Raw genomic sequence first — 15,047 nt, 5'->3', positions numbered from 1 at the left:
AAACCAGAAATATTTACTAATGTTTATTAATGAAATTTTATCATCATCTATTAATAGACATATAACGTTGTTCTCAAAGGAGTTCTTTGTTTCTAGTGTATTTAAAACCTGCTTCTAATTAAGACATAATTTGTAGATGGCAGAGCTGAGGGCATACAATAAACTCTTAACAGTTTTAATTCATATTTTTGTCTAAACGTTTTCACCCACCTAGTGTCTCTCTTCCCCGCACCCCCAGCCTTGGGAAACTGGTTCTGTTAAAGTCCTCTGTCTGTGCATGTGTATGTTTTTGAAGCTTCAACATAATCACTAACCAATAAAATAAATATTATAATTTTACTGGTTACGAACCATAGTCTCTTAGCTTCTGAATGAAGTCAGGTAATGATCAGTTATGCATAAACACTCACTAACTTTCAGCAGGGCATTTGAATGCAATTATCTATCGTAATGAATTGCAAAATAATTGTCATCTTGGATGATGAGTATTTTCTAACACAAAAGGCATTATAATTATTAAACTGTAATAATTTACTGTTGTCACTGTGAAGCATTCAGCATATATTCCCTAACTCAAAATTCTTATGATGTGGATCTTGTTCTTTTTTGTAAATGCCTTCTGGTTTCCAGACAGTCGTGAAAAGCAGCGTAAGACAAAAGGGCAGTAAGCTAAGGGTTAGGAAATGCAAGTTTTGCCTCTTGTTGTGCCACCGACTTGCTGTTAGAAACACCTGTCTTTTTGTAAGACTCAGGAGTGAATCAATTGAATATACTGGTTGAATGTCCTTGAATGAATCTCCTGCAGAGATTCTTTCCTGTCTGTTTGCTTTCTTTGATTATTTTTTTGTTGCAGCGTCCAAGCATGAGGATGAGGACAACTGCAGCAGTGCAGTTGGATTTCTGTGAAATTGTCTCCTTTAGTTAGAGGGTTTTGCATTTTTATTCCTTTCCTTTTTGAGATAAAACCCAGGTGTGTTTAGGAGCCTGCTTTGGGAAATAGTACTTTAAAACCTGACCATTGTTATTTTAATAATCTTTTGGTATTCATGTCCTCATACAACTCTGGCTTGTTCTTTTTCCTCAGCATGTTGTGTTCTGTTACGTATTACCATCATTCCTGTGATACCTCTGACAGTAGATTGAAAGGATGATCTCTTTGCAAACATCCCCTTCCCCCCCCACTATTTTAAAACTAATGTTGACTGGGCAGTGCTTAATATTCTGTTTTGTTGGCAGCTGTAGTTAGTTGCAGTTGTACTATTTTAGATGCAGAGATTCATCCACCCGATACGCATAGTGTATGAAACATTAGGCCAAATGAGTTTAGGCGGTCTGTTACTTAATATTTGTCAGACTTGATGGCTTGTGACAAACTAGCTGGCAGTGTGTGTAGAAGCTCGGACTGCTTATGTGATGATCGTATACAAATTCACAGCTGACTGATCCCTCAGTCAACTTTCGCTTTTGATTCTATGGGCATTATTTCCTAAATGATTTGTACTGTATGTTACTTCAGAATCTGCTTGATGACGTGGAAGAATTTCATGAGCGTGCTCAAGAAGCTATGATGGATGAGATCCCAGACTCTTCCAAGCTGCAGGAGTTGATAGACATGGGCTCTGGACTTTATGTAGAACTTCCTGAACTGCCAAGGCTGAAGCAAGAACTGCAGCAGGCACGGTGGCTGGATGAGGTGAGGTCCACCCTCTTGGATCCCCAGAGGGTCACCCTAGATGTGATGAAGAAGCTGATTGACTCGGGTGTGGGCTTGGCACCACACCATGCTGTGGAGAAAGCCATGGCTGAGCTGCAGGAGCTGCTTACGGTCTCGGAGAGGTGGGAGGAGAAGGCCAAGGTCTGCCTGCAGGCCAGGTGAGTGTTCCTTTGCAAACTGTTCTTACAGGTCACACACTTCAGAGATTCTCAGCCTCTGTTGAGGAGTATGGTGAAAAGTAGGGGCTTTGAAGCTGTGGTGCATTTCTTTTACGTCCCAGCAGTTTGATTGCTCAGGAGTTGGATTTGAGGTTGTTGATGAATTGCAGAAGACTTGATTCCCTGTCATGTTGCACAGTGGCAGGAGGCTGTGAATTGCCACTGTCTTTGCTGTTCATCCCCCTCAATAAAAAGCACTGAGTATGCTACGCAAGACAGCTTCCTCGATATTAAGGAGTTCTGATGCTGTGCCCTTTTGAACTTGATTGTGCAAACTCCATCAGCTTTTTCACCTCTCCTGTTATTTGGTAGCCAGTAGCACCCTCCAAGAACAGAGCCGTGGTTTACCTTACACTGCAGTGTAGTGATGAAGTTGCATCACCAGCCTGTCACATCTATGTCTTTAGTTGACTGGCATTTTGAGAGAAGACTGGAATTGGGTTTTTCTTATTCTAGACCACGCCAAAGTATGATGGCTCTGGAGGGCATTGTGAATGAAGCAAAGAACATCCCTGCTTACCTGCCCAATGTGCTGGCACTGAAAGAAGCCCTGCAGCGGGCTAGAGACTGGACAGCCAAAGTGGAGGCCATTCAGGTAGGGGTTACAGCATGGACTGCAATCTTCTGATTGCATACTTTTATTTAGACATGTTCTTTATTCCTAGCCCCTCTACCGACAAAGGTGACCTGAAGGGAAACTTTACTATAGCTGTTAAATGTGCTTACCGTAGCTTGTGTGCTTGAATTTATTTTTCTTTCTGTGTTGCTGTTTCCCCATTGGCTATCCAATTTCTATTTCCCTTCCTTTCATGCATTTTGTGGGGGATGTAAAAGTCGTCAAATTCATTATGATACAAATGTAACTCTCAAAGGGCCTTACTTGGTATTGAAACTGTTCTGCATACTGTCACCAGAAATACTTAGCCACAGCGGAAGATGTTCTGCTTATGGGTCTTCAGTTTTGGAGCTGGCTATGGAAATGGGTTTTTTGTTTGTTTGTTCTCCCCAAAATGGTGTAAGATTTAATGGCACTGATGGCTGAAATTTTCTAGCTGAAACAGATGAAGTTATGACATTGTTAGTTCAGCAGTCCCCACTTCTATTTTTCTACCCACATAGCTTGATCCAAAGGGGACATGGCTTCTGTGATACTTCTAGGTATAGATCTCTGGACTGCAACTGCTATTCTTCTATCAGATTTTTGTTGGGAACTGAACTGAGAATCCCAACTGATATCACATCAGCCCCTGCACAACTCTCAGTTATATTAGCTTGCTGTTAAGCAGACAGCATTTAAGACAACCATCTAGAAAGGAAACGTTTTCTTACTCCATAAGCCAGCTGGCCATGTCAGAATGGCTGCTAAAAACTGTATGAGGTATTTTTAAAACTATCAGTAAGATTGAAACCCTGCCCTCCTTTCCTTTCCTATGGAACTCTATTTTAGTCAGTGACAAAATAGTGTGTGTCTTGAAATTAAGGTGCTCACTGACATAATGGTGGAATCATTGCCTTAGAAAAATTTCTTTTACCGCAGAATGGGAGCAACTATGCCTACCTGGAGCAACTGGAGAGCTTGTCTGCCAAGGGCCGCCCAATACCAGTGCGTCTTGATGCCCTGCCACAGCTGGAGTCACAGGTAGCTGCAGCACGTGCCTGGAGAGAGCGCACAGGAAGGACCTTCCTGAAGAAGAACTCAAGTTACAGTCTGTTGCAGGTGAGCAGCAGACACTTCTGTGTCAGCCTTCAGAAACTGATCCTGATGGCCCTCTGTAGTCTGGAGGGAGCAGCTTGTTCAATTACAAGAGATTGCAGCTCCTTTTGAGAATAGACTGTAATTAAAAACTTCAGCTGTTCTCAGGTGAAAAGAATGCAAAACGCAAAAAGTCTGTTTGACTAGTCTTGTTTTATGTGTAGACAACCTCAGCTGTTACTTCTGAAGAAACAGATTAAAACTCTCCTGTTTGGGAGGGGAAGACAAGGATGTCTCTTTTTGTGTAATTGTAGAAATGTAGGCCTGAAATGGACATAGAAGCTGTCTTTAATTGATGAATGTTTTAACTTGTTTCACTGCTTAAATTCTAAGAAAATAGATTAATTTTATAAGCTGTTTAACTATAAGAAAAACTAAGTCGGCTACTGTTTATTTCACTTCAATAAATGTAGTCACTGTCTTTGTTTTAATAAAAATAATTCATGTGTTTGAAGATTTATCTTATCTACTTGATAGGCTTCCCTCTTCTAGGGAAAACAATTCCAGTTCTTTCAACACTCTCTTGTAGGCTGTATTTTTCATACTCTTACCTTGTTGCTATTCTCTGTGGTTTGTCTTCACTTTTAGTGTGATGTCCAAAACCAGACAGAATCCCCTCCCTATGGCCTCCCTAGTGCCACGTGAAGTGCAATAATTACATCTTGTGTCTCAAAGGGGATACTGCTGTTTAGTGTTTCCCAGTGGGATCTGCCCCTATTGCAACATCCCACTGATTTCGGTTCAGTTTATGATGCACTCTAGGTTCAAACTTTTTTCTCTATATTCTTCTGCCTAACTAGTTATTTAATATGTTCTGGTTTTGCATTTGACTCTTTTTCTAAATGTATCAATTTGAACTTTACTATATTTTGTAATTTGCTAGATTTTATATTTAAGTATGCCTTCCCGCTAATCAAGATTACTTAAAATTTAATTCTTGTCCTAAAAAGTGCTTTGCAGCCTCTCATGTTTGATATTAAAATGCTTATAGCATATTTTTTAGTTTTTTTTCAGCCACCAAATTGCTGATGGAAATATGAAATCATGGCAGATCTTTGACTTGCAATTGATAAAGGTGCTTGAAGTGAATGTTAAAATACTGATATCTGACTGCTACAGTATTTTGGTTAGCTATATGTATGATAACTTAATCTGAATAGATTTTGTAATTTAATCATGAAAACACAGTGACATTCAAGTTGACCTGCCACATCACTGTGATGCTGATTACATGCAAATTCCATATGCATGAAATACTTGTATCCTTTTCTGTTTATTTCTCCTCTTCCTAGCATTAATTGACAGATATCAAAGGTGTTAGATTGCTGAGTATTTTTTGCTCTCTGGTGACTCTGTTGTAATTCCTTTATTAGATGTTCTCATGTATGTCCCTGAAATCATAACATTATAGATTAGGGTTTTTTTCTGTTCTTGGCATCCTTGGCTCTGACAGTGTAAGCTTTCTTGGTGGTTACAGGTTCTGAGCCCTCGGACTGATATTGGAGTTTATGGGAGTAGTAAGAACAGGCGGAAGAGGGCGAAGGAGTTGATGGAGAAGGAAAAGGAGAAAGATCTTGACTTGGAATCCCTGAGTGAACTGGAGGATGGGCTGGAGGAGGCCAGGGACACTGCAGCTGTGGTAAGGAGCAGTGAAAGTTAGTGTCTTCTGATACGTGGGTTTAATTTGTCTCTAATCTGTGCAGATATCTTATGGAAGAACTAATAAATGAATCTCACGGAAACTAATATCTCATAATATGTTTGACACAAGAATATAGTTCAGCTTTCATTGCAGTGAAAGTAGAGGGAAGTACAGTTCAAAGTATAAGTGCTGGTATTTAATATGTATTGGGCTATGTCTAAGACTTAAATGCACTTGGGTTAATATCTGTGGCTGCTCGTCTAATGTTAACATTGATTGAAATCCCATCAAAAAAACGTGGAATGAGGCACAGCTCTACCTTAAAACAGTACCCAGGCATATTTGGTTAGGTTGATTTTGAGGGCAGCCTGTAAATGCTTGGTCATAGAAACTGGGCTGTGGGGAATGTTATATTTGATTCCTCCTTGTTGGGAGGATATTGATGCAGCTTATCAGAAGAATTTGCTGTCATCTGGCTGCTTTTTCTCCAGGAAGAAAGAAAATACACGCAGGCTCATTAATGTGGCTTGTACATAGTCTGTTTTACCTTAGTATGCTTTGTTACAGTTACTTGAGTGGAGACATTGAGGAAATGCAAGTTGCTTCAGGAAGATACGTGGTCACTCAGATGCTCCTGGTGCTGAGTCAACATTGAAACAATGCTCAGCTGCATTTAGTCTTGGTAGACAGAAGAATGGAACAGATTCTGACTTCTTTTCTGGAGTCAAAACCTGTTCTTCTGGTGGCTTTATTTAAGACCAGATTTAATTATGAACTTCAGAAATTTTGTAGATATGAAGAAAGTTATCTAAAGTTTACATAGCATCTCTGTCAGAAGGACTCAGGGGAGTAATGCATAATTGAGCAAGAGGTGTTTTAGCTGAAGTTTTAATTAGATCACACAATTCTGAAATTTTTGGCTAGTTTAACTAGGAAAATCTCTTGATGTGTTTTGTGGGTTTGGTTTTTTTTTCTTTTCCTGCACGGCTAATAAAACGTAATCTCTCTTAGCTGTGAAGGTCATGAACTGTTTTTTGTCTTTGCTGGCTAGGTGGCTATATTCAAGGAGCGGGAACAGAAGGAGATTGAAGCCATGCATGCTCTCAGGACAGCTAACCTGGCCAAGATGACTATGGTGGATCGAATCGAAGAAGTCAAATTCTGTATCTGCCGCAAAACAGCTAGTGGATTCATGCTACAGTGTGAGCTGTGCAAAGACTGGTTTCATAGTGGCTGCGTGCCCCTTCCCAAAACAAGTTCTCAGAAGAAGGGCTCTAGTTGGCAGGCCAAGGAAGTGAAGTTTCTGTGCCCACTTTGCATGCGTTCTCGAAGGCCACGGCTTGAGACAATACTGTCTCTGCTGGTGTCCCTGCAGAAGCTGCCTGTACGGCTGCCGGAAGGAGAGGCATTGCAGTGCTTGACAGAGCGTGCCATGAGTTGGCAGGACCGAGCACGTCAGGCTTTGGCCACTGACGAGTTGTCCTCTGCTTTGGCTAAGCTTTCTGTCCTCAGCCAGCGAATGGTGGAGCAGGCAGCACGGGAGAAAACAGAGAAAATAATCAGTGCAGAGCTACAGAAAGCAGCAGCTAACCCAGACCTACAGGTACAGATGTGAATATCTTGCTCTTTACCGTGTTTGTCCTTCTTCATTGTGTCAAAATACCTAATCTTTCTTGGTGAAGCTTAGGGGAGACTAGAGGGCAGTTAAAAGCTGAGAAGCAGACATACCAAAATTACCTAGTTCTGTGCTACTCAGTCTCAGGCTATGGCTGGCTTCAGTCAGTTACATGCAGCTCCAGGAACAGGTCTGTTGCTTTGTACTCATTGTCAGCAACTGCTGAAGGTGTTTGTAAGAAACATCAGTTCAGATATAACAGCTGGCTAAGGGCCTGAAGATGTGTAAAGCAGTGGTGATTTTGGTGTCCAAATTCTGTATCTCTTTTGACAGAATCAAAGGTCTCAATATTTATAATTTCTCATGGATTGTTATTCTTAGTTAGGCATTTGGTGTTTTATTAGTACATTTCAGCAAGGACTATAGGCAAACACTGGTACTTTTACAGCTGACCTCATCATCTTGAGATTGAGATAAGATGATGCTGTGGTGAAGAAGTTTGTACAACCACAGGCTATAATTTGGTAGCACTGAACAGCAGTATCTAGATATTTCTAGTCACTATTACTCAAAAAACGTGGAAATACAATCTAATAGAACCTTTTTCTTGGGTATTTCCCTATCTTTCTTCGCATCTTGCTGTAACTAGGCTTTTCTGGGACTGTCCAGGCAGTTATCCTCAGGCCAAAAGAACCATTGTTTTCTTTGTCAGTAACTCTAGCTTTTTTTATAGATTTTTCTGGAAATTTTATTGTTTCACTCCCGTATTCCATTTTTCTTCTAGGGTCACTTGACTAGTTTCCAGCAATCAGCCTTTAACAGAGTGATAGGGAGTGTGTCCTCGTCCCCACGGCAGACTTTGGATTACGATGATGAAGAGACAGACTCTGATGAAGACATCAGGGAGACGTATGGCTATGACATAAAGGTAAGTAATCCAGTGTGGCTTGTCTGCATGGAATTAATCCAGAACACCTGTGTTTTATTAATTAAATTTATTTCAGAGTATTTTTTGTATCTTAAGCTATGTACATTCTGCCCTGGCTCCTATTGTAGAAGAAGTACTTCTTGATTTTATCTGAATGTCTCAGTTCTGGATTATTGGGAAGTTTTGTAATGTTTTTACTCAAAATTTCCAACTGCTTTTTAGTGCTAAGGAAAAAGACACTTCTCAAGGGATTTGTATTTATAATACCATGGAGGATGAACATTGTCTTTATGCCCCATTCAGAGATACCATGAATCGTAAATGAGTTAACTGTCTATATGGAGAGCTCTTCATCAGTTTTTGCTACAGCAAAAAATTAGTCTTTGAAAACTGCATGCCCTATAAGTTTCTGATGCCAGAGCTTCTTTCACATTTTATATACCTTTCTCTTCATTCAACCCTCATATAAAGGAGGTACATGTGTTCAATTTTGGATGTGTGGAAGTATTCAGGAGTAGATGTCTGGATCATGTTGTAAAATCAGTGTCTGGATTCAGTTCAGAAATTGTAACTGCAGTTAAATTTTTAATACGTTTTAACTAGAGAAGAACTGTCAAGAGAAAAGGCAATTGTAGAGATAGCCAAGTGTTTTCAATGTCATGTATTTCACTTCAGAACTTCTGAAATGTCGTTTTGATATATGTAGAGGCAAAAGCAATGCCACTGTTTTCTTCTTGTGCAGTGTTTTCTTTTTAGCGATAGTGTCATATCTACCTTAAAAGACAGTCTGGTCATGTAAATTCTTCTAAGGCAGATTTTCTGGTTTATAAAGGGACAGCAAATTTTCCAGGTATGATTTGCCTCAATCTCTTTATTTTTAGTATTTTGTTTCTAAGCAGCTTTATGCAAATACATACATTTGTCTTACAGTCCCATTTGAAATGCCATCAAGAGTACATTGCAATTGGGTGTTACAGCTTTTAATTAAATTAGTTTTATTATATTAAAAAAAAAATTTCCAAACTGTTCTTTGCATCAGGAGTCATACTAAGGCATTTCTGAAACGTGGCATTTTCTGAGACTGTGATAAAGCATATGTCAAGAAAGATGGCATATGCTTGTCAGGATCTGAGGGTTTTGCAGGAGTGTAATTTCATTTGTTTAATGATTCTGTTGTCACGATTTCAAAATCTGTTACTGAACACTTTTGATTTGGATGTCCATCACTATATGAAATTGTAAAAACCTAAAAGTAAAAAATTTGTTGAAGCAAAGCTGATAGGGACCAGAAATGTCTTTTGTTAGGTCAACTAACATGGTTGGAATATGAGACAAATTTTCAGGCAACCAAATCCTTCAGGTCTAAACTAGAAGCAGCAAAGTTAAAAAGAAATAGCAAAGTTGCTCAGAGCTTCATTATTTTTATACTGTTGGCTTTCAAGGGTTGGTTTTTTTCAGTTTATGATCTATAAACGTTTTTCCAGTGGAGTGTTTAAAAAAAAAAAAGTGTATAGATCATGATGCATCATGTATGAATTTGCTCTTAATAACTTCTTGTGGACCCTGTAGAAGTAATCCTTGCATCCCTGAGGGCCCATAGACTTTATTTCGAAAACCATGGTCTCAGACATCTCAGGTACAACAGTGGTTACAAAAACAGATGTGAAAAGGCCTGTTTGATTATATTGTGCTTCTTCTAATTAAAACGTGCTTCTTGCCAGCAAATACTTCATTTGAGTGCAATAGCTAGACTTGTTTTAAGATTTGTTGCAAGCAGACTGATTGACTGGTCAAATTTACTGTAAATTTTCTTCACCTTTAATTTCCTTCATTTTTGTCTCATGTATTTTATCACATTCCTTTGCAACTGTGTTGCCTTTGGCCAACAAATGTTGATATATTTTTATTAATCTCTCTATTGCCCCTGAACTTTCTTTAATGTAGTATAATATGATATCCAGAACAAGATACTGTACGAGACATAACCTTTACTATGTAGGGAGAAATATATTCCTCTTTGACTAAATATTGATTCTACCTTTTCATCTGGGCAATTTAAATCTGAATTTCCCACTTCTAGTTCTGTACTGAAATCATTAGTGTGCACTTCACTTCCTTTTAAACGTGTAACTGAAAGCCAGAGAGAGATTACCATTCTTAAACTCCCTTTTTATGTCATGAAATGACAGTGTCTGGGTGGTACAATTTCCCGAGTTGGCCATTTTGGGACTGACACAGCTAATCTTCAGGTAAATATTGTCAATAACTGCTCTACAGCCTTTCTTTTCTTTGAAGCCAGCTTCTTGGTTTTTATTGTTTTCTGAAAGATTTCAGTCTTACATGGCATGCTAGGTATGTTTAACCTGTTGTCCAGTTTCATCACAAATGTGACAGGGTAGCTAAGTTCTGGAAAGTGCTGTGGAAATAGACAGCTGGTTGAGGAGATTATCTTTATTAATTTCACCTGCAGGGGTAAGTAAGAAGAGAGAGAAGTTAGTACTAGGGGGCATTAGGGAATTACTGAGACGGCTTGTGCCTTCTTTGGATTCTCTGCCTGATGTAATGCAAAGTCAGACAAAGCTTCTCCTACTGCTAAGAGAGTCCTAATCTCTCTTCTCTTAATGGATCCACCTGCACCTGAAGGCATTCATCCCATTTCAGAGTGTGATGTATCTAAAAAGTCAAGCATCCATCCTACAAAATACATTGAGCGTATTGAGTGTCTTACACAATGCATTGAGCTGAGCACAAGCCAATTCCATTGTTATTCTGTTAATGGAAATATTCACAACAGTCTCAAGTATTACAGCCCTCTTCCTTTCAGTGTTTGGTCCTATCTTAAAATGGTTCAAGCCTGTCATAAAAGTCCCAATCCCAGGGCAATGTTTGATTGTTTGCCATTATGTTGATATTTGTTGCTGTGCTGGAACACCCTGTTTTTTCCTCACCTGTAAGATCTTTAATCATTTCTTTCTGTAGTAACCATTATTTACTCAGCATACGCCTGCTTTTCTAAAGATGCCAGTCTTTATGGTCTTGCAGTCAAATTTTTCAAGCAAAAAGAAAATTGTGTAGGCTAAGAGTAAGCCTCTTCTCATAATGTTGACTTCTGAAGACCATACTTGAGGGGCTGCTGAGTGAGGAAACTTGTCAAGTGTTTCTCATGCACTAACTATAAATCTATTGACCTATCTCCATAGTTGCTGTGTTTATCCACTATTTAAGTTGGGATGTAACTTGTATCTTTTGCATATGGTCTTGGTGTCTCTGGTGGGGTGCTTCAAAGTAGGGTTTTAGGAACAACAGACTGTTCAGTCTTAAGTATTTTCTGGATCCAGATGTTGCATGTTTTCTATGGGTCTTTTTCAGGACAATGCCAGTGTAAAATCTTCTAGCAGCTTGGAGCCCAATTTGTTTTGTGATGAGGAAATCCCCATTAAATCAGAGGAAGTGGTGACACACATGTGGACTGCTCCCTCATTCTGTGCTGAACACGCGTATTCGTCTGCTTCTAAAAGCTGCTCTCAAGGTATTTGCTTTTGTATACATTGAGATAAAATTGAACAGATAGCTGGGATGAGCAGTCAGTAAGGAGGGGAACTGCTCTATACCTGTGATAGTTGTAGAGGTTATGTTGTCTGTAAGAAGGTGCAGTAGAGTTACATTGCAGTTCATTTCCTGATGTCTGATATATAAGCCTGTGTCAATGTTTCTTGCTTGGGATTGTCTCCCTTTTTAGATTGTTGTTGTAAAAAGTATGTAATTTATTTCGGTTTTGATCTCTTCCTTTTATCCTTATATGATTTGCCTCCTGTCTGAAAGGTTCTAGCACTCCAAGGAAGCAGCCTCGGAAGAGTCCACTGGTACCTCGCAGTTTGGAACCCCCTGTATTGGAGCTGTCACCTGGAGCGAAAGCTCAGCTAGAAGATCTAATGATGGTAGGAGATCTACTAGAGGTATCACTGGATGAGACTCAGCACATCTGGCGGATTTTGCAGGCTACTCATCCACCCTCTGAGGACAGGTTCCTTCATGTCATGGAGGTATGGAACTTGAAGAAATATTCTGGTATGGAAAAAAAAATGCACCACATTATTTTGGTGGGTTTTTTAAAAGTATAATTTTGGGTAGTATAGTGCTTAGTTACTTTACATGTTTGGATTTCAACTGGGGAGTAGTAGATTCCAGAAAATAACAGAATAAGAGATCCAAAAATCCAGTTCTTGATCACTTATGCCGTAGCACTGTCCTCCACAATTAACCATATTTAGAACAATTTTCTCAGGCAGTTCCATATGCAAACTTTATTTTAGAAAATACGAGGTTAGGGAAGGAAACGCTGTTCTTGATTATGCTTGGAATCAGAACTGGTCTGCAAAAGAATTACAAGAAACATTTAGAAAGATGGAAAGTCTACATTTAGCTTGTATAACTTGATACTTGTATGTTGCTGAACTTTTGTTGTTACTGGGGAAAGAACACTTTTTGTAATAAAACGTGGTTTGATTCCTGTTCTTCCTCAGAATAACATAGGCATAGCAATTTTTTTATTAATATACTGTGAATATGTGCTCATCACTTTGCTCAGCTGACATTGAATGAGGCAGGTTTATTTGCTGATTCCGAGGTCTAGTCCAAATCACTTAGCCTCATTCATGCAGTGGGTAAGGGATGTGTGCTGGAAGAGAAGGTAAACTCTTGTTTTGCAGAGCTGTACGGGAGCTCATTCTTTGTCAAGTGCTGAAGTTAGGGGTCAGTTTGACCATGTGTAGTTATGGAGTATATTATTGCTTTTTGGGTTACTGAACTGCACAGGAAATATATTGAAGATGGTTCTTTCTTGACTTCTTGGTAGTGTACAGTAATCACAGAATCACAGAATCAGTACGGTTGGAAAAGACCTGTAAGATCATCAAGTCCAACCTGGGGGGAAAAAAAAAAAAAAAAAAAAGGTAAAAAAACACACAACATCAAAAAACCCACAAAAGAAAAGAAAAAAAAAAAAAACCCACAAAACCCACGCCACACAACAACAATAACAAGCCACAACCCACCCAACACCACACAGCACCATGTCCATCAAGCTACATCCCACAATGCCACATCCACACGCTCCTTGAATACCTCCAGGGAGGGTGACTCTACCACCTCCCTGGGCAGCCTATTCCAGTGTTTCACCACTCTCTGTGAAGAACTTTTTCCTAATGTCTAGCCTGAACCTCCCCTGTCGCAACTTGAGGCCATTTCCTCTAGTCCTGTCACTAATAATAATATAAGATGGAAGGTTACATGGTGTGAGCAGTGATGTTAGATGAGCATATTAACCAGTTGTCTCATTTTCTGAGTGCCGTCCATATACAATGGATAAGTCAAAGTGTTGCCAAACTGACATCAGTTAGGACAGCAGTACAAAGCAGACTCTGCCTCCAAAGAAGTACTGCTTTACCATGGTTTGACCCAAGCACTTCACTTCATCAGCTTAATGTTCTTTTAATGTAATGGTTTTGGCATGGAATTGATTGAAGAACAGTTTGCATGCCAGCAAATAGCAATTTATAAATAGTATGCCAGACTGTTACACTATAGTTAAGCACAGCTTTTTCTGGGGGTGTGGGGTGGGGTGCTAAGGTGTGTGTTACAACATTTTCTGGTTAACCCTTACGAATACTTGTTTGACCAGAACTACAGTTTAGAATTGAATACTTTTCTATGTCTATTTACATGAAAAATAGGTAGACTTTTCTAAAATATTCTTCAGAGGACCTGTTTTTGGGTGGAATAGCTATATTAAGTAATGTACAGTAAACAGTCTTTTACTGGTTTATAATATGTCCTTAATTTATTAATAATTATTAAGGTTAAAGTACGTAGCTGGATTAACTGAAATTGAGTCAGTCCTGTTTGTACAAAGGAGCTATACATGTGAACCTTTCAGATATAAATAGGACTTGTCACTTTGGATGCTACCTGCAGTGACAGAGTTTGCAAATTTTAAGCCTTGCTTCTGATGTGAATCTGCTGTTCAAGATTTGTTAATAACACCAGGATATTTACAATGTGTGCCAGTTTGAAAGCTTTACAAATAATGGTTCTGTTACTTTCTTCTCTTGCTTGAGTTGATGATACACCTTAAGAATTCACCAGTTGCTCTTTCTTAATCTCCAGAATAGCAATTGCTTTCTCTCAAAAATAATTACAGGCAAGACTGACCTAGGATGAAAAATAAGCAAGAGCATCTAACAAATTGATTAATCTTCTCAACTTTTATTAAGAAGCAATGTCAGAAGGGAGTTGTAATAATGGCTATTCTACCTCCTTACCCTTGCTGATGATTTACTTTTTCCACTGGACATTTTTGATTCATTGTACTTTGACACAGTTGATACCACTTACTGGTTTTTTTTCCTATGCTGAAAATAAAGTTGAGCCCCTTTTTGTTTAGAATTTGTAACAGTATGTTGTTGAATAGGTTTCTTCATACCATGTTGGGGTAATGGTGGAGGTAAGTACATCTCTCAAACCACAGGTTTGCAGTATATGGAAATTTGCATTTGAAAAAAAATCTCTTTTCACCCTTTCTGTGAAGGATGACAGCATGGATGAGAAACCACTGAAAATGAGAGGGAGAGACTCTTCTGAGAGGAAACGGAAACGAAAGCTGGAGAGAGCAGAGCAGTTCTTTGGCGATATGAAGCAAAAATCCAAAGAGCTGAAAAAACTGGAAAAACCCAAGAAGAAGAAGCTAAAACTCACCATGGATAAGACAAAGGAGCTAAACAAGCTGGCAAAGAAACTGGCTAAGGAAGAGGAGCGGAAGAAGAAGCGAGAGAAAGCAGTTGTCGCAAAGGTGGAACTAGCAAAGGAGAGCACAGAGAAAAAAAGAGAGAAGAAAGTTCTAGATATTCCTTCTAAGTATGACTGGTCAGGAGCAGAAGAGTCGGATGATGAGAACGCTGTATGTGCTGCGCAAAACTGCCAGAGGCCCTGCAAGGACAAGGTGAGTTTTCACTTAGTTCTGTCATAGGCAATTCCATGTGAAATCAAAAACTCCAGTGCAATTTAGTAATTAGGTTGAACAGCGTGAGCAACAAAAGTGGTATGATTAGAAATGTGAGAGGATAGAGTAGCACTTGGGTAGGTACACAGGTGTAGTAGATAAAACTATAGAACTTCCTTA

The 15,047-nt window shown here is 39.2% G+C and overlaps 1 protein-coding gene across 1 annotated transcript in view; it reads left to right on the top strand.

Moving 5' to 3' along the window:
- The window catches only part of KDM5A (lysine demethylase 5A), a 52,280-nt gene that overhangs the window by 32,708 nt on the left and 4,525 nt on the right, over window positions 1-15,047 (top strand). The window contains exons 19-27 of the mRNA XM_059817326.1: window positions 1,517-1,872; window positions 2,389-2,527; window positions 3,470-3,649; window positions 5,163-5,324; window positions 6,379-6,930; window positions 7,727-7,870; window positions 11,240-11,399; window positions 11,693-11,913; window positions 14,457-14,867. Of these exons, the coding sequence (XP_059673309.1) occupies window positions 1,517-1,872; window positions 2,389-2,527; window positions 3,470-3,649; window positions 5,163-5,324; window positions 6,379-6,930; window positions 7,727-7,870; window positions 11,240-11,399; window positions 11,693-11,913; window positions 14,457-14,867 (2,325 nt within the window). The remainder of the gene's footprint in view (window positions 1-1,516; window positions 1,873-2,388; window positions 2,528-3,469; window positions 3,650-5,162; window positions 5,325-6,378; window positions 6,931-7,726; window positions 7,871-11,239; window positions 11,400-11,692; window positions 11,914-14,456; window positions 14,868-15,047) is intronic.

This window comes from Gavia stellata, chromosome 4, assembly GCF_030936135.1.
Source record: "Gavia stellata isolate bGavSte3 chromosome 4, bGavSte3.hap2, whole genome shotgun sequence".
Lineage (NCBI taxonomy): Eukaryota > Metazoa > Chordata > Aves > Gaviiformes > Gaviidae > Gavia > Gavia stellata.
This window is presented reverse-complemented; position numbering and strand designations above follow the sequence as displayed.